Genomic DNA, 24,281 nt, shown 5'->3' on the forward strand with positions numbered 1-24,281 from the left:
CTGCCATATGGATGTGATTGAAAATAAGGAAAATAATAAAATAAATAAAAATAAATAAATTTGTCCAAAAAAGATGAACACAACAAAATATGTGGTGCTTTCTTAACTTCAATTTTATTACATTTTTTGTGACCATAACTTTAGAAAGAAGTTCATTATGTCTTCCTTCCAATACTTAAGCTTAAGCTTGTGTCACTGTGAGTCTACTTTCACAAAGTAAAAAACGTTTGTAATTGATAACTCTTTAATTACTAATTAGAAGTTATTTAACCTAAACCAACCTTTCAAAAATATTTTCTATTACAGAAAATACGAGTCATGTATTAGCTACACTTACGGCTCATAGACTACAGGAAATAAACAGGATAAAATTAATCAGATGTGAGCAGGAAAATAACGAAACTATGCTAAACAGCAGCCTCAAGGGCTGCAACTTAACTTGCCAGTGTATTCATACTGTTTTTAAAATTTTTGAACAACTTAACACTGTGGAAAATCTGTACTAAATTAGGCATGTCATTTGTAGGGTGATAATTAATGCAGTATTCTATTACTTAAATAACAACATTAGCCTTCAAGCAAACAAAACATAACACACAAGGCAAGCTAAAAACACTATAAAATTACACATCAAACTGACTAATCATCATATACAGCACTCACAGAAGTCTCTCCATGGCTTTCTTCTCTCCATTCTCCTCTCTCAGCTGGTCGAGGGAGCTGTGGTGCCATCCCAATGGAGTGAAGAGCATCTCTTTAGGCTTCTCCTCTACACGCCGATTAAACAGAGACTCTGCCAAAACAAATAGGTTGAATAGATGTCTCTAATAAGTACAATAACAGAATGATTTAAAATATATTTATAATGCTTCAACCCTGACATAGTTTTAACCCAAAATCACGCAATCCCTTAGTCCACTACATGTACAGCACATCATCTTCATGAACCACTACTCGCATGTGGAAGAAGAGCTGCCTGAATGCTTTTAAACAAGAGAACTAATAACTGAAATAGCTGTGCATGTGATCTAACAATCACATAACATCACTCTGACTCAACAATGAGAGAGGAACCAAGTCCTTCCCAATTTACTCTTGTAGATTCCCAGCACTGGATGGCTGTGGCATCACTGTGGTCAAACTCTGTTCTATTAAAGAAAACATCTGGTGTAAAATTGACTTGTGGTATAGTAAAATATAATAACGAGTACAAACTTTTTTCAAATAGCTCACCTTATTTCACCCTTAGCATTCTGAAATACAGTGCTTTTAGCCGATGCTCCAAACAGGCTTACAATGCTAATGATAGGGGCATAGGGTTGCTCATGCAAACAACTATTACACCATTTACAAGCTCAAAGTAGCTTCACACTTGATTGGTAGAATTCTAAGGGCCCTGTCATTTAAAATGATTCACTGAGATCTTCAAAAGTGCATGTATAGTTTATTACACACAGTACCTTCTGGTAGTTCTCTGGAAGCTGTTATCTTAAAACGAAGTCACGATAAGTCAACTGACCAGCATGAATGAATAGGTAGGATAAGCAACTGAATGCAAAAATTTATTTAGAAGAAATGAAGGAATTTAAGCTGTTGCTGAAAATATCTGATGACTGTCTACGTGAGAATGAAGAGCACCATACATCAAATGTCTTGAACCTGATGTATTCACACCAGTTGAATTATCGTGACTTAATTTTAGGATGGCATACATTGTGTATATAAACAGTGTTTGTAATTAACTACCTGTGCACTTTCAAGGCTCTCAGTGCCTCTTTTATATATCAGGGCTCTCAGAATACTACCAATGATGTTTGGAGCTTTTTGAGCTTGTTAATTTCGTTAAAACAGCTATTTCTTTGCATGGGCAAGCAAAGAAGCAATACAGAATATTAACACTTACCTTTAATGAAGGCATCACTGATGGATATATGCTGACCTCCATCCTCTGTGACCAGGAACTCAGCTATAAAATAAGACATAAAAAAGATAGAAACATCTAAATAGCATGCCAGAGATAAGAAGAAGACGTGGAATTGAATTAACACTGAATTAATTAGTGGGGGTTGCCACGGATCAGTCAGTAGTACCATGCCATACTGTGCATTAATTAGTCTTGCATTTTAATGCTTTAATTTTTTTATTATAGTATGGGAACTTTTTTATTATAGTGTGAGTCATGCTTCGAACAGTGTAGCACACACTAAACTTTATATTATTAGTTCAGATTATTAGAAGGGGGCGTCATGCATTTGTTGTTGTGCAAGGCATAATGCACGAAGCACAAAGGGGGCAGGGAGTGTAGGGGATCTTTCTTTTGTTTGTTTCAGGCAAACCATAGGTGAATCATAACTCAAGGCAAAACAGGACAGTGAGTTAGCTCTGCTTCTGAAGCAGCAGGAGGCAAACACAGAGGGCCACCGGGCCACTCAGCCTCTTCTCACTTGGTGCCTGGAAGTCGGGGTCGGGGGCAAACGGGTCAGGGTGCTCCATACTTTTCTGTTCGGCTGGGTGGGGAGGCACGTGAGGGTACTTGGGCTGCTTCTTGATGTGGTAGTTGACATTGTCCTGTTCCATATTCAGGTTGATGGAAGCAGCAGAGTCGCTGTCCACCGCAGACTGGAAACTGCTGACCGATGTTCTTTTACTGGGGCTGGCTGAATCTGGATAACAGAAAGGAGAAAAAGACAAAAATCACAATTATAAAAGAAAGAATCAACATTTTATAACAATCTTATCGGCAAAAAAATGTTATGTCTTTGCCAAAAAAAAAAAAATGTCTGAGGGCCTAAAGATCACAAGAATCCAATATCTCTGAATCTTTTGGTGATTTAATACTTTAAATTAAATAATGGTATGTTCACACTGTGTATTTGTGTTGAATAAACCCATTTTATGTAGTTCTTGCCGCATGCCACAATTCTTTTTTTTTAGGTTTAACCGATTAACCCTTTTTTATTGCAGCTCCTTTTATTATTGAACATCAATGAACGTCTTCTTAAAAAAAAAAAAAAACAGTTTATTTGGGTGAGTAAAGCACTTCCGTTTACTCACAGTAAGCTTATACTTACAGATTTCCACTAAGGCTGGGTGCAGCAGCACTAGTAAATGCCGCTCAACAGCGCACTGAGGAGCTACACTGAGTGCTCTGGTAAACCAGGGCAATATTAGCTAGCAGTTCATCCCATGTAGCTTGTTTTAACACGGTAAATACAGTCTAATAAATTTGCCTCTGAACGGCAAAAGTGTCAGCGCTTAGCTTTGTTAGTGGCTAATGCTAATGCTGCTCCAGCAGTGCTAGCTGGGGTTAGCAGCAGGCTACAGTGTTACTACTTACTTTTCCAGCCTTCTGCTGCCCTGATCCAACTTTTAAAAAAAATGTGTTGCTGCCATCAAGCTCTAAATGATGATGGTTTTAAAAAAATTGTAAAATTTCCAACATCTGATGCATTCTGTCTTTCACTGTGTACAAACTATGGATCTATAATATTTATTTAAAATATACACAGTGTCCCAACTTTTTTTGGAATTAGGGTTGCAAATAAAAAAAAATCAAAAATCAAGAAAGAGTCAATGTACAATGGATGCCTAAATTTTGATATATTAGTATAGGGCCAGTATAAAAGTGTACAACACATTAAACTTTATATTAGTTATCATTACAAGAAGGATTTATTGTTGTACAGGGCACAGTGGGATGTAGGGGATTTTTTTCAGGCAAACTGGGGTGAATAATAATGGTTAAACTGAGTTAGCTCTGCTTCTGAAGCAGCAGAAGGCACAAACAGAGGGATGTTGAGGCCTCTACTGAGTCTTATCTCTTAAAAAGGTCATAATATTAAGATGCTCTTCTATAAACTACATAACCTAAAATAACAGTGGTTTTCTTACTTGGTGTTATGTAGTCATTATCATCAGCCAGCTGCTCGGTGTCACTATCATCAAATTTGATGTCTTTGAACCACGATGGTTCAGAGTGGCCCTCCAGTGAGTTCACACTGTCACTGTCTGGAGATGGAGTCTCAGAGAACTCTGTGCTCTATAGAGAAGACAAACAATCTGCTGTAAACTAATAAAAATCACTGTACTCAAGTCAGATCACATTTTAACTTTCATTCACAACACCTCACCTGAAGAGGGCGATATAGAGCGTACTCATCCCGGAAAAACTGATCATGATGAGTAACACAGTCCAGCCAGCGGCCATCAACCAGAGCCTGTCCGATAGCTATGGCCTGAGCCCTGTGGAAAAGACAGACAAAAAGATTGTAAAACACATTCTGTTGCTTCCAATCAGGGATCTGATATTTCACTCATTTGTGTTTATACTAGAGAGGGACTGATTAGGTCTTTTAGGGCCAATACTGGTTTTCTTTCAGCACTTTTAAGAGGGGTATCCAGTTAGCCTTTACTCAGCTGCCGCCATGGGGTATGATAGTTGTTACACATTACAAATATTTGAGTTAGACGGGGAAAAAAATAACACTGACATTTTGACTCCACAAGAAGCTGGGATTTAATAAAGCTCTGGCTTTATTGGGTTCAACAATGTGTAAAACTGACATTAATTTTCGTATGAAAGGGAATATAAATGAGCCTCAACTTAACAGCTGTTCTTAAACTGGGACATCTTGTTCCATGATTAAATCATAAGGAGATTACCTTGTAGAGATTGTACCATTCCTCAAGAGCCAGTTAACTAGCTCTTTACCCACAATGCAGTTGGGGTAGGTACGTAACCAGTAACGGTGGTCCTGGAACTCCATCCCAGTGTTGCTGTGGCAGATTTTCTTCCATAGGTCTTTTAACTGAGATGAATCCTACATTACCAATAGAAACACATAATGCAGAGAGTAAATTTTGACTAAAAATGACTGAAAAGTGAAATAAAAAAAAATATACAAGCACGACTGTGCAAAGGTTTCAGGCACAACTAAGCACATTTTTAAAATGAAAACAATTCATCTATACAAGAGCGTTGCCAGCACATCAGCAAAAAGTAACAAAAACTCCCCATTTTGCAAAAAGTAGTTCAGATCTTGTGAGCTAATTGGTACAAAACCAAGTGTAAAGCTTGTTCCGGATTTCTCATGGATTTATGAAATTCCATCACTGACTCACCTGATTTAACATCCAAACAAAATTTTTGGATGATGACTATAAATAATACGAGACCCTGGAAAAGCTTTTTTTACATTTGTATTTAACCTTGTGCATAAAAGAGCCTTTCAGTAATTTTAGACAATAATTTAAAGATCACCATAATCCTACATTTTATCTAATTTAATGATATACATACAGATTATGTACAACAGCAGTCATAATTACCTTTAATATGTAGCTTCACAGCCATATGTATTACTTACAATTATCATGGGTTTGTACCTGTTTACTTAAACCAGACTGGCTGCTTTATAATGTGACTTAAATTATGTATATATATATATATATATATATATATATATATATATATATATATATATATATATATATATATATATATATATATATATACGTATATATATACACATGTGTATGTATATATATATGCCCTGCCCTGAATTCTCTTTAGCATGTGCATGGTTTTAATTTTAAAGGCTTTGTACCAGAAGGATCTTGCGCTCCTCTTCGCTGTGGTCAGGCTTGGGCACAACTCTGCTGGTCTGGGGGCTCACAGAATTCTCGTAGGGGGGAACCATGGAGCCAGAACGGTCCAGAGACAAGTTGGTCACACTAGCTGACCTAAATATGACAAAAAGAAAATATATGATCCCATTTTAATGCGTAATCATTAAAAAATAATAATTAAAAACACTGCATAATGCCATAATAAGTATAGCCCACCTCTTTCTTGCAGGTGATTTGCCCAAATCCTCCTGCACAGCAGACAGTCTTGAGCTGAGGCCACTATTTTGAGACTCCTGATGGATCAAACTGCAGCAATTACACAGACAAAACAAGGAAACTAAAATAAGCAAAGTGACCAAAACCTGACTAACTAGGCCTGTCACAATAATCACACGTTTTTGGACGATATGTATGTTATTACTATTTATTGCTATGTTAATACCATATATTATTTTATGTCACATTTGTACTTTAAAGAGCAATGAACTTTTAATTAAAAAGAATATTTAGACTTAAAGAATGTAGGACTTAAAATATAAAAATGTCTATATATACAGCTCTGGACAAAAATAAGAGTCCACTTAAAAATGATACCTTTCTTTAAATGTTTGCACCAGGAGTAAAGGCATAAAGTTATCCAAAAGCAGTGCGTAAGACTGGTGGAGGAGAACATGCCAAGATGCATGAAAACTGTGATTAAAAATTCCACCAAATATTGATTTCTTATTTTCTGCAAATAAATGCTTTAAATTACAATATTTTTATTTGGAATTTGGGAGAGGTCCGTAGTTTATAGAATAAAACAATTTACTCAAACATTTACCTATAAATAGTAAAATCAGAGAAACTTTGAATTTTTTTCCAGAGCTGTATATATCAAACAAACAAAAAACTCTAAAAGCTGTTTTTAGACAATTATGATCAATTATACCAACTAATTCATGTTAATGGACTCTTCTTGCTAATTGATCCAAATGACAATATTAAAATTCAAATGATTGCGGTTATGTCCACATTTTGTATGATAGGTCAATCCCGTAATTACTGTAATTATTGTGAAAGGCCTATCAATAACCACTCTCAACATATTCTAAGAAAGATTTGGTTAGTATAAGACATGCACATCATGCCAGGAAAGTCACATGTACTAGATCTAGAGCAATTGAAGCTTCTTGAGACATCAACTAAAGCTGTGAAATGAAAACACCAGAGACTCACTTCTTCCTCATCCCAATGGGAGTTTTTCTACGCATGAAGAGAAAGAAGACAAAAAAAAGTGCTTTGAAAAAAGACTTGACAGAAAATTAGCAATCGAAGCATGGCTGCTTGGCTATGAGCAGAGGAAGCAGCTGTTGCAAAGGAAACATCAACTGGTTTCATACACAAAAACCCAAATCATGAGCAGCCGAAAGCCTCTTGGAGGAGTCAGGAGACCCAGGTTTAACTTTAACCAACCACTTCTGCTTTTTAGACTATTTAAGAAAATAAAATTTATAAAAAAAAAAGACAAAACTAAACAGACAAAACAAAACAAAAAGATAAGATAAAGTACAGGAGTGAAGTGATAGACGATGAAACAGTGAAAGTGCAAAAGGAGTGATGGCAAACCTGGAAGAACAAAAGAGAAACAGCACAAGCACGAGATGAAGTTTTAAATACAAGCAATGAATGAATGAAATTTATATAACATCAATAACATTATCGTTCCTGTTTCTCTCCAGCTCTCCTTCTCTCTCTCTTTTTACCTTTGCCAGGTGATGTCCTCTTCCAGGAAGATGTTGCGGCTGGCCTTGCGTCCGCCCACAGGCGTCCGTGGCTCGGTGGGCTCCAGTAAACACACAGAGCAGGGCGAGTCAGACAGAGCAGTCAGATCTTCTCCAATACTGCCCGAGTCTGCTGAGTGAGCGTAGCTCAGAGCGATCTTACGACAGTACGTACACGCCCGCAAATCACCTACAGCCCACAGAGAGAGGAAGAGAGAGAGAGAGAGAGAGAGAGAGGGAGAGACAACAAAAAAAGAAAAAGAGAGAGACAGAGAAAGAGAGATATGAGAGAGAGTGAGAGGAAGAGAGAAACACATTATAGAGAAGTACAATTATTTTTAACATGCGTGTTTTTTGCCCCCCAGTGGTGCAGTCTGTCAAAAAACAGTAAAGGCTTTCATCACTGTGGGTTTAGGAACCCAAAGCACGTTTACCACCTTAGTTTCTTTGATTTTACCAAATTAAAAACTTCTGGAATATAATCAAGAGGAAGATGGATGATCACACGCCATCAAACCACCAAACTGAACTGCTTGAATTTTTGCATCAGGAGTAAAGCAGCATAAAGTTATCCAAAAGCAGTGTGTAAGACTGGTGGAGGAGAACATGATGCCAAGATGCATTAAAAAACAGGGCTATTTCAACAAATATTGATTTCTGAACTGTTAAAACATAATGAATATAAACTTGTTCTCTTTGCATTAAAAGCTTTGCATCTTTTTTTATTATTTCAGCCATTTGTCATTTTCATTTTAATATATAAATATATTATGTAAATTATATAAATATATATATAATAAATGCTCTAAATGACAATATTTTAAGTTGGAATTTGGGAGAAATGTCTGTAGTTTATAGAATAAAACATCAATGTTCATTTTACTCAAACAATTACCTATAAATAGCAAAATCAGAGAAACTGTTTTAGAAACCGGAGTGGTCTCTTAATTTCTCAAATATTCATAAAATTATTTAAAAAAAGCCTTTTTCTAACATTAAACATAACAAATATTAATCATGACCTCAGCTTTCCTCAAGAATAATTTATTAAGAAACATTTATTTTATGAAAAAAGGAATTCATTAATTAACTAATTGAGTAAAATAAAAAATTGTCAATAAAATGGCCAATGTGTTGAAGTACCAAAAACATTTTAAGCATTTTTATTTTAAGCCTATTGATTTTAATCACCAAGCCTATTAGCTAACTGGTTTAGGCTATGGGACAAGTAATATAAAGTATGATGCTGTGATCCAAATGATGGAAGATGATGTGGAGCACCCTGTGGAAGCACAGATAGTTCTGATGCATGCGAGAGCCATCCCACTAATTTTGGGAGTTACACAGGGAGTTAAACAGGGAGTTACACACTTATGAACATGCACATTTATGCATAGTCTAATTACTGCTTATGCAGAACCAGTCTATCTGTATAAACACACTCCAAAACGTGCATGCTTACAAAATAATTCAAGCAATTACTCCACACACACACTCCATGCTGGAGGTGTCCTTACATCATACGCAGAATGAACAGCTGTGGCCCTTAGACCTTTCCATTCCTCTCTAAACATGATGTCGTGATGTTCTCTCCGTCTACATCAGACCAAAAGGCTGTGTAGAGACTGTGTGCAGCCCCCTTGCCTTTCAACACTCACCCGTGTAGCCCATGAACTTGCCAGGGATCTCCTGGTTACAGCAGCGGCTGCAGAAGATCTGGCCACACAGGCGGCAGTGGTGGCGCCGGCGGAAGGTGGTGAACTTCTCGTTGCAGTCGTAGCATTCCTTACACTGGCTGTCCGGCATCCAGTACTGCTTTAAATCGCTGTCCTGTGGGAATAATTTATAGTGGTTTAGAGAGAGCAGAGCTTTTCCTGCTTTAACACAATCCCTTTAACTCAATCACAGGCTGTTAATAAGTTGATTAGTTGGATCAGATGTGTTGGGGAGGGGAAAAAGGACTGCATTTACTACTTATACTTGTGTACACTTTCTGTACAGGCCAGACAAGTTCCTCCACACCAAACTTGCTCATTCATATCGTTTTATCTTTATAGATCTTGCTTTGTGCACATAAAGGAGTTTCCCAGACTGTTCCTGTAAAGTTGGGAGCATAAAATTATCCAAAATGTCTTTGCATGTTAAAGCATTAGACGTTCCTTTGCCTGGAAGTAAAGGCAGAGGTTATGCACTTTTTAACCAATACATTTCTGTTATTTTTTTATGACTTCATGGCAAATGTTAATGACCATAAAATCTTTAAAACAGACATGGACAATACATCTAAAAATAAAAAACTGATTGAAAAATTGATTATAGTAGGCCTAGATCTTACCTACAATTAATAATAAAAATAATTCAATGTCAGCTCAGGCACATTCTATATACTAATAAGCATTTTTGGCAGATATCGGACTATTGGGAAACATGTTGGATGTTTTGTTTTTTTTATCATTCCTAAAAACATTTTTTAAAGCTTTGAAATGCATCTGTTAAAATCTATCACTCTCATTTGAATATACAGTGGTGTAAAAAAGTGTTTGCCCCCTTTTGCATGTTTATCACTCTTGTCTCCACGTTTCAGATCATCAAACAAATTTAAATATTAGTCAAAGACAACACAAGTGAAGACTTTAAATATAATATAATAATAAAGTCTTTAAAATAAGGGAGAAAAAAATTAAACCTACATGGCCCTGTGTGAAAAAGTGTTTATCTCCTAAATCTAATAACTGGTTTGGGCACCCTTAGCAGCAACAACTGCAGCCAAGAGTCTTTCAAATAGCTGTGGAGGAATTTTAAAACCACACTTCACAGCATCTGAACTGAGAGCTGAATGTGTTACTGTATCCGAGATATCTGTAGAATGTGTAAGACTAACACACCTCCGGAAGAAAGCAGAGTAAAACATATCACTAAACAATTATATCACTTTATCCAGTACAGTGAGTAATGGTGCAAATTCTGCAGCTGATTAAAGTGCGGTTGATCCAAAAAAGCAAAGTACATTTAAACTTGAGAAACAATGCAAGGTACATCACTGAAGCCATGCATAAAGAATGCCTTACAAATTGCCTGGAAAGGTTATTGTGGCATCCAGCCCTGGTATTTAAGTTGTTATGACTCTTATGATGATCACAAATTCATACCTGGCTCTTTCCCTCCATTATCTCCTTCAATCTCTTGAGTGCAGTACGAAGCTGGACTGCAGTGCGAGGGTCGTGGCTACCAAGAGGAGTTTCTGATTTCCGTCGTCCCTCTGGAAACACGCATGCAAAAAAAATAAAACAAAAACATTAGTGACAGGCAAATTATGGTTTATGAATCACACATGCAATTCATGATATGCATATCGCTCATGCTAATTTTGCATTAAATAAATTGCAATTCAATTTGGTCAAACACACTGGCTTGTGCCCCAAGTGAAAATCAAACAAAACATACAAAAAGCCCAAACAGAAACAATGATAGCTTATGCAATTTATCATAAGCTCATGAGTATTCTTCTGAATACAGAGTGTGTGAAATCACAAGATTTCTAAGAAAACAAAGTTGAAAAAAAAAGGAATGTGCCGTTGTGCAGCTGATGCATGTCTCATGTTCAGCATACAATGGCGAAAATGTCCATGAAAAGGTTTCAGGCAAATACAGGAAACCAATGGTTGAGTATTAAATTACTGCTCAGTATTAATGAACACAATTAAATCAAGCATGAAACCATTTCAGAGTGTCAGCAGACAAACAATTCACACTTTTAAAAGAAGACCTCACCTTCCCAATCCACTGTGCAAAGAAAAGAACATGGGAAAAAAGCTATAAATATCATTTTGTGCTTTTCCTTTACAGCATCCTTTAAAGCATCTGACAGAAACCAGCCACTACCAAGCCTAAACCAAGCAAAAGCTACAGATCTTCTTATCCTAGTCAATCTTTTATGTCTATACATCCAAACAAATCTCTATGTGAAAAAGCAGACCATAGTGAGAGCTTTTATTCAGAAATGGAGAAAACATAAAACAGTGGCGAACCATCCCTGGAGTAATTACTCCAAAAGGGCACGGACAACTCATCCTGAAGGTCACAAAATAATCCAGAACATTGTCTAAAGAACTGCAAAATTGCACATTTCTTTCAGAGAATTATTAAATATGCATCATATATGTATCACATATGTATTTAACATGTAATAATGAGGGAACAGGCAACACCAGTCCATAAAACGGTCAAATGAGCCTACAAATATGTAGTATGTATGCAAAAAAGGTATGTATTTCATAAACAGTGCAATGCAATATTTTTGTTAAACTCTTAATTGCTTTATTTCAAATCCACTGTGGTGGTGTACCAAGGCAACATAACAAAATATATGTTGCTGTCCAAATACTTATGGACCTGACTGTACAAAAGGTGTATAACAACAAATCAGCTGTACTGAGCACCAAGATACCAATATCAGACTAAGACATTCATATCAATATATATTAAGACTGTGTGGACATTTAACTTTCCTCTATGCAGAGTCAAGTGTGTACCTTGTGCGCAAAACCTCACACACAAAAAAACATGTCACTTTCACTCAAATGAGAGATGAAAAACCTGACAATGTAAAGTTTTAAATACTGCATTTGACTGAAGATAAGCTCTGTGGTACCTGAGGCAGTAGATGTTCGTCTGACCATGTCTGAATGTTTCCTGTGTGTTGTAGAGCTGTGAGGAGCAGAGAGGGAAGGGCTGGACCAGTTCCTGCGCTCCCCTTGTGGTGAAGCTGCAGCAGATGCGCTCTTTTCAGTTGTAGAAGATGAAGGCCGCCCATCATCTGGTCATAGATCAACAAAAAAACAAGAGAGCTGAACCTCAGCCTCAGACACAACCACAGAACATTAAAGCTGGGATACTGATTAGCTGTTTTAGTGGAATCACAGTCCCTCCACCAGTGTCTGTCATTTTCTTGATTTGTTTTTTTGGCCCCCCTCCCAAGCTGCCTGTATTTTTGTGTAACAAGGGCCAGACTTACCAAGCTTTTTTGCTGGTGCATTGATTGCACCTGACTTTTCTAAAAAGAATAAAAGGCACACATTAGAGATTTAATCACTATAGGTCAGTTTCTCAGACAGGAATTAAGCGTAGTCTCGAACAACAACATTTTAAATAGAGAGAAATTAGATTTTCTACTGAAAGAAATCTAAAATGGTCTCTTCATTTTTTCCAGAGCTGAAGTTTCATGACAATGTAATATAAATTAAATTATATCTACTTTCAGTTAATCACATTTTTCTTTACAGATTTGCACTTTTTAACTAGCTTATTTATCATCTTCCAAAACAACAGCTTAATCAAATCCCCAGTCAACAAAACTTAAAAATATATATTTTGCCAAGACTTTCAGATTTTATTAGGCGCTTTTACAGCCATTCCCTGAGGAGGAGAAGGAAGAGATGATATGAGTGAGAGAGTGCAACCACATGATAGTGTGCGAATGGAAAGCCCACTCTGTCCTCGGCCCTGTTCCAATCATATCACATGACTTCCACATCACAAAACTCCTGGCTGCATCCCAGTTATCTACCCAGTTATCATGGTAGTGCCTTGATAATATAATGGACATAACCTAAAAGATACACAGAAACTAAAAAGAAAAAAGCCCCAGACAAACAAAACCAAGCTTTCTGTTCTTCCAGGAAACATCACACATCACTAAAAGAGTATATTATATTATGTCATATGACCTCAAGTTAATATTTAAAACTGTCCAGTCCAGTCAAAATGTTATAAAAGTAGAGAGTCGTGTGAAGATAAAGTGTGCAATCATTGTTACCTTTGCTGAAGCGAAAGAGGCTGACCAATGAGCTGTAGGCAGAGCGTAGAGGGGGCTCCTCCTGATCGGGAGTGAGGGGTTTAAAATGCGTCAGGTGGGAGGGACTGGCAGGTGACAGGGGCGGCTTGGTGCTCCAGTCCTGCAAGGACGAGGAGGAGGTGGACTTGTCATCAGCAGCCATGTCACTGCCCCTGTGAGACATAAAAAATTAAATAAAATCAGTTCATTTTATTTTATTAGTATATAGTTCTTATAAACCAATCCGTAGAACCATACACCCATAGCTAAGAACCACCTGTATTGCCAGAGAGTGCAGGAACAACAAAGCCACAGCACATGATCCAGCTACATTTCATTACAGCAGCTCAATTTCATATCATAGAAGCGGCTTCAACAAGCATATGTCTATAAATGAGGAACAGGGTGACGAGGGCTTAGTTTGCACTTCCTCATATTATGACAACAAACAGCTCTTTATGTCGTCTCCCGTAGATCCCTTCATTTTTGGTTTATAAAAGAGAAACTAATGGTTTCAGTGAATAAACTACTCTTTATATTTTAAAATCAGATTCATAGGTTTTAACAATAGACTGTAATTCATAATTATTTACATACATAACAGTTTGGGGTACCTAATAAAGATTATGTAATAATAATGATGATAATAATGATCATCAAATTCTAAACTTTTGTGCCCAAAGAGTTTATCCAGCTAAAAATTACAAAGCTAAATTGTAGCTATAATAGCTTGTAGACCTAACTCACATTATCTGGCCTAACTAAAGCTTAAATGCACAGTTTAGTAACCAAAACATCACTAGTTGTTTTTTAAGCAGCATGAAAGCTGGAGTAGGTTACACAATAAGCATTAACTGGAGCTATTATTGTTGGCATTAGCTAGCAGAGATATTATAAAACTAAGCTCTGCAAAGTTTCTGGGTAAAGTTAGCTAGCTGCTTTTTTGTTTTGTTTAAAACCTACAGCAAGATCAACCAAAGTCTAAAAGAACAATGTCGTAACCTGCCAAATTTACACAAAAGCAGCTCAGCAGTTTAATCAAAAGCAGAGACAAATTTCTTCAACCACTGGTTGATTTAAAATTTCAGTAATAACCTAATAAATAATCTACCCTGCAGTCAGGAAGGAAGATCATCTTACCGCTTAGTAAAAGCCACTGAATCCAGTCGTAGTGAGCATGTCATACTGATCATATAGTTACTAGTGCAGTGTTACCACTTTTAAGTTTAATATATCAGCTTAATTTATACAAAATGCAGAAGGTAAATGACACAGAACCAGTCCTGTGTCTCTGGTTTAGCTCAGTAACCAACGGAACCAGAAGAAACAATGTACAGAAGCAGCCTGACACCACAGGAACACACACACCAAAACCAGCAGTAGCAGCACGCATTTCAGCCTGTCATGTGATAGAGTTAGCTAAGAGCCCAAACACTAGGTAAAAGAGCTTATAAGTTTGGCATCACAACTCTGGTTTATGGGTCTGGTTTATTATAAACCCAGAGATGTGATGTTGTGTAGCTACAGAGCTGACGTTATCCCAAACAGGAGATTATCCTGAAGCAAGGAAGTAAAAAAAACCTGACATGCCAGGAAAAGCTCCCCTCCAGGAAGCATGCACACACCGTCTTCTTGGCTTTACCTTTACTTAGAAATATGCGCCAAAATCATGGTTGTCTCAGTCATAGTTATGAAGTTAAGAAAGTTACAGGGGTGTGCTTCTGAAGACAGCCCACTTGACAGAATAAGCACTCCATTTTATATATATATATATGGCTACATTAGGGTTACATACACGCCACTTGCACAAGTAATACATACTGGTGTCACACAAGTATTACTGAAAACATTTAGATTATGAATCAGCGTAGCTTAGAACAGCATCTTGGGTATTTCCATTTTTGGTGCAAATTTCTAAGTAAAGTTAAAGCCAAAAAGATGATGTGTGCATGCTCCCTAGAGAAGGTGCTTTTCCTGGCAGGGGTGATGAATTTAGCACAGCACCTGTGTTTGCTACCCTTGCTAGTTAACCTAGGTTTGCATATCCATGTATGTATTTGATGCCTCTATTAGCTAACTAGCCAGCTAACTGACCCTAGGTTATGTTAGTTAGCTAGATAGGTTAGCAAAAGCTGAGAATAAACCAGACATTTTACTAATCTAGTGTATTTTCAAGGGAGAACAATACCAGTAATTTAATTTTGTATCTAGGTAGATTAGCTAGACTAATGGCTAATGGCCAGCTGAACTGTCAACAACTGTCAAATGTGACACCTGTGCAATTCTTAATTTACAAAGCTAAAGCTAGGTAACGCTAGTGGCTAACTAGTGAACATGCTAGCTAACTAGCTGTAAATTTACTAGCTACGTTAGCTAGGTTAGCTAGTTAACCTAGATTTGCATATTCACCTGATGCATGTATGTTATTAGTTAAATAGCTAGCCAGCTAACCTAGCTAACTAAGTTAGGTTATGTAAGGTCGCATAGCAACAGCATTTACTACCTAGGTAGGATTACTAGCTAGGTAACGTTAGCTAGCTATTAGGAAGACCAGAACTAATAGCAGTATTTTTTAGCTAGCTAGGTTAGCTAGGCTAATAGCTAATACTGCCAAGTGAACTGTCGATACCTGCCAAATGTGACACCTGACCAATTCATAATTTACAAAGCTAAAGCTGGGTTAACCTAGCCAGTTAACATGTAGCTAGCTAGCTAACTACATGTAATATGGCTCCAGCCCAATAACGTTTAGCTAGCTAACTAACTAACTGACTAGCTAGCTAACAAGCTAGTTAACCTTGGTTTGCATATCCACGTACGCACCTGATGCCTGCACTTAGTTTAACTATGTAACTAACGTTATTAAGAAAACTAATACCAGTAACGTTACTTTTGTAGCTAGCTAGCCAATACTGTCAGGCAAACTGTCAACAACTGTCAACTGTGACACCCGATTAATTCTTAATTTACAAAGCTAAAGCTAGGTTAAGCTAGCTAGCTAACAAGCTAACTTAGTTAACCTAGGCTTACATATCCACATACGCACCTGATGCCTGTATTATAGCTAACAAGCTAACTAACCTAGATTAACCTAGTTATATTAATTAAAGTATGTTAGGTCGGATATCAACAGCTGAGAAATCAACCAGAGACGCGTCAAAAGTTAATTTAGTTAACCTACTAGAGTCTAATTATATTTAAGGGCTTAATGTGTAGAAAAAAAATATTAACTTACCTAACGCTAGCGCTAACTAAGCTAGGATAACTAGTTAACGTTAGCTATGTAACGTTAGCTAGCTATTAAAGAAAAGCACTAATAACATCACTTTTGTAGCTAGCTAGGTTAGCTAAGCTAATAGCTAACTAATAGCGTCAGGTGAACAGTCAAAACAACGGATGGAAACTGTAAGCTACTAACATTAATACATCACATCACATCATAACACAGAGGTAAAGCTAGGTTAAGCTAGTTAGCTAGCTAACACGTAACGTTACCCCACTTGTAAAATGTGTTCAGTCAACAACGTAGGTTATAGTTAGCTAAGACAGCTATGAGAAAATGAAATGCTGCGTTTGACACGATAACGTTAAATAATAACTGAGCTAAGCCTAAGCCTGCCAGTCTCAGCTCAATTCAGCTCAGCTCGTCTCGCTAACGTTACTTCTGAGGATGCTCGTGACTAGCTAGCTAGCTAACAGGTAGCTATAATTAAATAACTGACGTTACTAAATTTAAACACAAACAGCTGCTACATACCTGTGTATTAATCCTTCTACAGCATAACTAGGTTAGCTAGCTAAACGCTAGCTAGCTATATGACCCAGGAGAAGACGTCCTGCATGCCGGGTCTCCGCTCAGTGCGATGTTTTAATCCATTTCACATGACCCGGTTTGTTAGCCCGCTAGCTTAGAGAAAACAGCAGCGTCTCACTTCAGCAGACATGAGCAACACACCGCAGACTCATAGATCTTTGTTTTTATCACGAGACCTGGCATTATTCATCTATTTTCAAAGCGTAGTCTGTTTAATCATAGACGGTATACATAGATGGCGCATCGACAGAAGCTGTCTAATATAGCTGGCGTATCAGCCGGCCGCCATATTGGAGGGGTCAACCACGCGCCTCCCAGTGCATTCAATGTATTAATACAGAGGAAGGTTTTTAATACACCTTTAATAATCACAACTCTACCAATTTCTACCTGATTTACACATGATTTGGTTCATTTATACACTAATTAATATGCTATACCATATGTCTGTCTTTGTGAAAGAGCATAATGCAAAGTATTTTAGCACGGAAGCACGTATTTGTAATGTGAGACAGCGTCCTGTATCATAACTACATCTCTCTACCGTTTGCAACAAACCAAACCGTGTGAAAATTGGGTAAAAATAGGTAGAGTTGTGAATATTATAGTTAATCATATTATTATAATTATAAAACCTTCCTCAGTACTAATAAATGAACTGGGGGCACATGGTTGACTCCTCCAATATGGCGGCCGGCTGATACGCAAGGAAGCAGGCTATGCGGCGCCTATGTATATAGTTAACCGCTAGAGGGAGCCAGAGAGGGAGTCCAAAATGAATGGGGGTGAATGGAGCTAAATAGCTAAAAACACAAATTAAAAATAGTGCCAAAGTACTTTACTGATATATTTCTTTAACTTAAGCACGTATAATATTATATCGTTCTAAAAAAGCAAACAAAACGCACCTATATCTGTTATCCTTTTGACTACAAACGAGTTGTATGCGGTAAAGGCGCTAGCATTACTGCTAATGTGTGTTGACAGGACGTACAGCAAGAGAGAGCACTGACTGTAAAAGGTTTATTACTGGAGTTTAGTAACTTTAAAATGAAATCTGTGGTAGTGAAGCGTTAAAGATTATACCATATTGAGGAAATGTGTACAATGTGACAGTATAAAACTGAATGATCAAACTTTGTAAACTATGATTGTGTATAATTGCTTTATTTTAGACTTACTCTGGAGCGCCCTCTGGTGGTGTAATAAATCCGCGAGAGATTCTTCAGTGGGTTTTCTCTGACCAGGCATTACTAATCCGTTTTTACTAATCTGTTATGTACTTTTCAAACCTTTAATAATGGATATTTATAAGTAAGAAAAATCAGTGTAAGATAATCACATTTCGATTTAATCTATATTGAAATATGTTTGTTTAGTTTTATCTTTTAACTTTGAACACAGATTGTCCTTTGTGAACTTGTGAATCTTTAAATACCAGTTGAAATTCCATGCTAAATGCCTGCAAATAGCTGCTAAAACCTACTAATACACCATTCTTTGTGCAAAAAAGTGAAATACAGCAAGATATTGGTGTTAAACTGGGTATAAAAATATAATTTGTGCATTAGAATATAAGGTTTTCAGATTGATAACGTGTGTTGCCCACACCCATACTGTATAGTTAATTTATTCTGAATTTATTAAGGACATTTTTTTATTAAAATCCTGATAGACTAGTTCGCAGCTCTGTGAGAATTTTTTTTTTTTTTTTTTTTTTACAAATTTTTCAACTGCAAGTTCACGTTCTACTGCATTACAGTTGAATTTTCATTTTCAATGTTTCAGCATTGAAGTTATACTGACCTCTACTGGTTATCTGATGAACATGCAAAATGAATTAGAATTACAATACATAGTTCTGTTTTCATAGATTGACGTCTTATTTTGTATTAATCACAAAATATTTATTAATGTCTAGCCTACAGTCTTGAAAAAAGGAAAATACATTATTATTTAGGAACTGTTTGAATTATTAAATTGCCCTTTTTTTTAGAGACATTAGAGACTAAAACATTAGAGAACATTTGCTATTTGGTCTATATGACACTAAAGAGGGTTTAAGAAACACTTCAGCGTGAGATGTAGAGCCATATTGTGTATATATTCAATCTTGAATTCTGTCTCATAGGCTAAGTTCTAGCCAACAGTGGACCAGTGACATGTCTAACTAAAATAAAAGTGAAAAACTGCTTCTGATTAGCTAAATAACCTTTCAATGTATCAAATACATTATCTTACTTTGTCCAAATACGAATGTGAAAATAACAATTGGAGGTTTGTTAAAATCTATGTGGGTCATTCTGAGCCCAATCTTAATTTATATGTCAGTTTGCTCTTTTTTAGCGAGGAACATTTAATCTGACATTTAAAAGACAAGTGCCTGTTGAGATTTTGGCTCATGATACAAGTGGACCTGGTCAATTTTAGTGCATTTGAGTGTATTTATAACATCTGTGGATTTATTCCACAGGATACAAGTCTAGATATGGCAATGTTTTCAGTTTGTTAAATGTGAAAGAAAAAAAATGTTTAAATAAAAAAGATCAGCAAATCAAGAGTTTTGTTATAAGTTTATAAGCAGGAGACACAACCTCACATTGACAGATTTCGTTAATATAAGAAAAAAGGGCACATGTCACCCCGCTGCTCATTGAGCTCCATTGGCTACCAGTTGATGCTCGCATCAAATTCAAAACTCTTACAATCGCCTAAAGGGTGATGTCAGAACAGCTCCTTCCTACCTGCACTCGCTCCTGAAGGCTTACGCTACCTCCCGGCCGCTGTGCTCCTCCAATGAACGTCGCCTCGCTTTGCCAAACAAACATTCACACAAAGCAATCCAGACTGTTCTCATACAGAGTTCCCCAATGGTGGAACAAACTACCTTCCACTACCAGATCAGGAGAATCTCTCGCTATCTTTAAGAAACTCCTGAAGACAGAGCTCTTCAAAGAGCACTTACTCTCCTAACACCTCTAACTAACTACCTTCTACTACCAGATCAGGAGAATCTCTCACTTTCTTTAATAAACTCCTGAAGACAGAGCTCTTCAAAGAGCACTTACTCTCCTAACACCTCTAACTAACTACCTTCCACTACCAGATCAGGAGAATCTCTCACTATCTTTAATAAACTCCTGAAGACAGAGCTCTTCAAAGAGCACTTACTCTCCTAACACCTCTAACTAACTACCTTCCACTACCAGATCAGGAGAATCTCTCACTTTCTTTAATAAACTCCTGAAGACAGAGCTCTTCAAAGAGCACTTACTCTCCTAACACCTCTAACACACTAACTACTTCTAACCTCATTTCCTTCTTCCTCTCCTTCACTCCTCTATCCTATTATTCCCCTTTGACCTCCTTTTATCCCTATCCAAAGATGTTTTACCTTTAAACTTATTTTACATTGTACTTGACTATTGTAAGTCGCTTTGGACAAAAGCGTCTGCCAAATGTAATGTAATGTGATGTGAGTTTACACAGAGATCTCTTATAAGCAATATGTGAGAAACAACAAAAAAAGGTATTTAACTGACTTTTGAAAATAATTAGCTCATGTTTAGTAACATGACTTTATTTCCCAGTATTCACATGATACAAACACTGTAAAGTCACACATCTCTGGAAGTTTAAATCACAAGATTTTAACCATAAAAAAAACATTTAGACACTCAGTGTGATTCACTGCAGAGTCAGTGTAATCCTCAGAATGTGGAAGTGGTTTGTTGTAGAATCCAGCAGTTGCCCTGGAGTGGAAGATTGTCTTTATCTTGGCATTTATGAAATGTAAGAAGTTAATAAGAAGTTAGTACATGTGATACAAGTGATATGTTGTGGATTTCAAACACGGTTTTCTCTTCATTGAAAGAAAAACCTAACAAAACCAAAATATTTGCGTCTGATAATGATACTCATGGTGATATGACAAACACTGAATAAAAAAAAAATCGAGAATACACTACTGCAACAAAAGGAAAATAATATAATAATTGTATTATTGCATAAATGGTATTATATGGCACACCCCTAACTGAGATATTAAAAAATACAATAATTTTATATCTTAATATTTTCAGTATTAACGTAAAATAAATGATACTGGACAGATATAATCTGTGTCTTTCTAGTAGATATATAATGGGAAATGAGAACAGTGTGAATTTTTCTTCTGTTAAAAACAGTAAAAAAGTGGTACCCTGATGTGATAATTAGGGGTGGATGATATGGCACCATATTTCAGGCTATAATAATCCTTCACCATATTAAAAAATGTTGGTGATATTATTGCATATGATACAGTATAGCACACCCATAACATCAGCATAATTGTAATCAGTTACTCATTAGATTCTGATGATTTATGTTCTGATTGAGGCTTGTCCTTTTCCTCCTCTTCATGTTTGCCTGTCTTCTTGTCCTTGCTCAGGGAATCAGCTTGAATTGACTTCTTGGATGTTTTAGAGGTCTTCTTAGATGAAGCACTTGAAGATGGCTTTAAATTGAGAAAAATATGATAGAATAATTTTCTATTTCAGAACTCAAATAATGCAAAGAAAACAAGTTCATATTCATAAAGTTTTAAGAGTTCAGAAATCAATATTTGGTGGAATAATCCTGGTTTTTAATCACAGTTTTTTTCATGCATCTTGGCATCATGTTCTCCTCCACCAGTCTTACACACTGCTTTTGGATAACTTTATGCTGCTTTACTCCTGGTGCAAAAATTCAAGCAGTTCAGTTTGGTGGTTTGATGGCTTGTGATCATCCATCTTCCTCTTGATTATAGGGCTGCAATGATTAGTTGATATAATCGACAATGTCAAATGTCAAATTTTATTGTCGACTAATCGTTAATTTGTAACAGTGTGCTGGTGACAGAAGAAACTTGGTCTGTAACTCCAAAAGTGCCCAAACACAGCAGATTACATATTTATTCACTCAATATCAGTACTCTTCACGTTTAAACAACATTTAAATGCCTTTTAAATCTCATGTTCAGCTGTTTTTCTGTTGTTTTTAGAGATGGAGGACATGGCAGAAATAATCGTTGACTAATCGACTAATTGAAAAAATGAACATCAGATGAGTCGACTACCAAAATAATCATTAGTTGCAGCCCTACTTGATTATATTCCATTGGTTTTCAATTTGGTAAAACCAAAGAAAATTATAATTTTAAATGACCTTTACAACCAGAGCTGTATCTCAATTTCAGTTGCTAATCATTGACCATGATTTAATTTACACTTAATGCTGCATTTAGTCAAAAACAGGTTAACTTGCTGACTAAAGTCAACATTAATAGAGGTATTGGGGTGAAATAAATAATACAGGGCAGCCAACCATAGAAGAAGTAATTTACATAATTCTGTTTCAAAAACAAACACATAGGAGAGCAAAATATGGAGCCATTAACACTTAACGTAGCGCCCTACTATTTCGTATTCCTCACCTGAGTGCTGTTTGTGCTCGGGAAGCGTCCGATGTTCTCCATGAGGTTGAGGTTTTCTAGCCACTGATTCCTCCACAGCTCTGCACTGTAGGTCGCTCTGCACTGTGATAAACGCTGGAACATTAACTGGTTTTCTTTGACTATTTGCAGCAGGTCCTGTTGCCTTTTACCTGAAATAAGACTTAATACAGGGGAGATATATGTTTAACATTCGGTTTGCTGGTTTCTGTGCAGTTATCAAAAAAGCTTAATGGAAAAGCTTTATAGATCTGTGCTTAAAAACGTACATTTTATGACACTGAAATATATTTGAAGTTAAGTATATATTGTAATGTAATTGTAGCATACGTAATTGCGCATCCGTGCAGAGACTCAAGAGAACTCCAGACAAACTCCAGTCCAACTAAGCTTCTTTAATACTGTATATTTACATTCTACTAAATAAAATACATTCATTTACAATGGGACATATATGCAGCTGAAACACTAGAGAAAAGCCTAGTGCAAAATCCCAAATTATATTATCAACATTAACATTTTAATATTTTAACATTATAGTCAATATGGCTTTAAGATTTAAAATGTGTTTTGGGGAGGGGGCGTGGCCTAAGCTTTTGTTCTTAATGGCTTTATTTTTTCTCCTTACATTACTTTTACTTTTATACTTTAAAAACTATACTTTAAAAGCTTGAGTTGATACTTTAACTTCTACAGAAGTATATTAAAAAACTAGTTACTTCACATGGAAATCAGGATAAATAAATAAATAAATGGTCATTTCTGATCCAACAATCCCCTCCAGATTCATGATATAAAACATGCTTATGACGTACCTTTTTTGCACATAATCATTTTTACAGTCAGTCCTTCCTGTGGTCTTCATTATATGGTTTATTTTATCAAGTAACATGTGATTTTCTCTTTGGATGGTTGATAGTCGGTCTTCTTCAAGCTGAAATGAAAATAAAGCCTTTTTTGATCTGTGAGGATTCTGATTTATATTTATATTAGACATATATTTTTAACACTACACATTATATGTATGTGAGTTTATTTTGTAGTATTAATATGAATAATTTTATATATTTACACTTTTAAAACAGTAAACTCAGATATCTTTGTTTTTCTCTAAACGGACATATACAAAATTTGGCCTGACAGGTTAGATATTGTATAATTTTGATTTAAAAAGACTTTTATTATCTCTTACCTTTTGTTTTTTTCCTTTGACGAGAAGGTGACTGTAGACCTTTGGTGGAGTTGTGTTTATAGTTGCCTTCGCAGTCTGAACCTTTAAATACAACACAGTAAAAACAGGATTAGAGCTTTAATTTACTTTAAATTAAATTTTTAGCATTTTTAACTTTCCCTCTACTTTTATTTTACTGTTACAGGTCTTCTGAGTGATTAAAGTTAAAATCTCTTTTCCTTCAGTGCTGCATGTCTTACCCGGTTCCTGTGAGTTTCATAGCAGCTTTTATCCCATTTGTACTGCAGGTATTTGTTGGCGCAGGGCAGCAGGGGTTGGTAAGCTTGGTGTTGCATGGTGTTGTGTTGTAGCTCTGAACACAGACACCAGGGTTTAGACTAGGGATTGTCCATTCCGTTGTCATGAGAGCCACAGAGACTCAACTGTCAACTGGCTTTGAAACCTGTGCATCTAAATCTGTTATTAACACACAGCACAGCCAACATTTACATCTTTATTCACAGTGGAATAAACGTCATTTTAGGGTTGAATCAATGAAACAATGAATAACATTTTAATTTTGAAAGATTAATCAA

The 24,281-nt window shown here is 36.3% G+C and overlaps 2 protein-coding genes across 9 annotated transcripts in view; both read right to left on the bottom strand.

Moving 5' to 3' along the window:
- Positions 1-17,249, bottom strand: part of pikfyve (phosphoinositide kinase, FYVE finger containing) — a 45,277-nt gene extending 28,028 nt beyond the window's left edge. Inside the window, exons 1-16 of one of the 8 annotated variants that reach the window (XM_049485317.1) lie at positions 16,982-17,249; positions 13,207-13,397; positions 12,406-12,444; positions 12,043-12,207; positions 10,541-10,650; positions 9,050-9,221; positions 7,374-7,581; positions 6,847-6,873; positions 5,845-5,934; positions 5,607-5,742; positions 4,663-4,820; positions 4,131-4,242; positions 3,892-4,039; positions 2,445-2,663; positions 1,904-1,966; positions 664-793 (exon numbers count right to left, since the gene is read on the bottom strand). In XM_049485317.1, coding sequence (XP_049341274.1) covers positions 664-793; positions 1,904-1,966; positions 2,445-2,663; positions 3,892-4,039; positions 4,131-4,242; positions 4,663-4,820; positions 5,607-5,742; positions 5,845-5,934; positions 6,847-6,873; positions 7,374-7,581; positions 9,050-9,221; positions 10,541-10,650; positions 12,043-12,207; positions 12,406-12,444; positions 13,207-13,387 — 1,958 coding nt within the window. In that variant the 5' untranslated portion in view covers positions 13,388-13,397; positions 16,982-17,249. Of the gene's footprint in view, positions 1-663; positions 794-1,903; positions 1,967-2,444; positions 2,664-3,891; positions 4,040-4,130; positions 4,243-4,662; positions 4,821-5,606; positions 5,743-5,844; positions 5,935-6,846; positions 6,874-7,373; positions 7,582-9,049; positions 9,222-10,540; positions 10,651-12,042; positions 12,208-12,405; positions 12,445-13,206; positions 13,398-14,364; positions 14,816-16,981 lie in introns of those variants that run through there. The other 7 variants (XM_049485313.1, XM_049485316.1, XM_049485315.1 and 4 more) reach the window with 7 other exon arrangements.
- A 3,353-nt stretch (positions 17,250-20,602) lies between these two features.
- cfap97d2 (CFAP97 domain containing 2) lies at positions 20,603-24,111 on the bottom strand. The gene is made up of 5 exons (XM_007227772.4): positions 23,946-24,111; positions 23,707-23,787; positions 23,330-23,448; positions 22,497-22,677; positions 20,603-21,536 (listed from the first exon to the last, which is right to left on the bottom strand). Exons 1-5 carry the CDS (start codon positions 24,039-24,041, stop codon positions 21,381-21,383), a joined length of 633 nt encoding a protein of 210 aa, XP_007227834.2. The 5' UTR covers positions 24,042-24,111; the 3' UTR covers positions 20,603-21,380.
- Between the last annotated feature and the right edge of the window lie 170 nt (positions 24,112-24,281).

Source organism: Astyanax mexicanus, chromosome 11 (genome assembly GCF_023375975.1).
Source record: "Astyanax mexicanus isolate ESR-SI-001 chromosome 11, AstMex3_surface, whole genome shotgun sequence".
NCBI classification, from domain to species: domain Eukaryota; kingdom Metazoa; phylum Chordata; class Actinopteri; order Characiformes; family Acestrorhamphidae; genus Astyanax; species Astyanax mexicanus.

Bases quoted from the DNA above. Each gene is read 5' to 3' on its own strand.
- cfap97d2 (XM_007227772.4), bottom strand. From the start codon at position 24,041: ATGCAACACCAAGCTTACCAACCCCTGCTGCCCTGCGCCAACAAATAC. The intron at 23,788-23,945 runs GTAAGACATGCA...TTGTATTTAAAG, and splicing joins ATGAAACTCACAGGAACCGG to GTTCAGACTGCGAAGGCAAC. The intron at 23,449-23,706 runs GTAAGAGATAAT...TTTTCATTTCAG, and splicing joins TCAAAGGAAAAAAACAAAAG to CTTGAAGAAGACCGACTATC.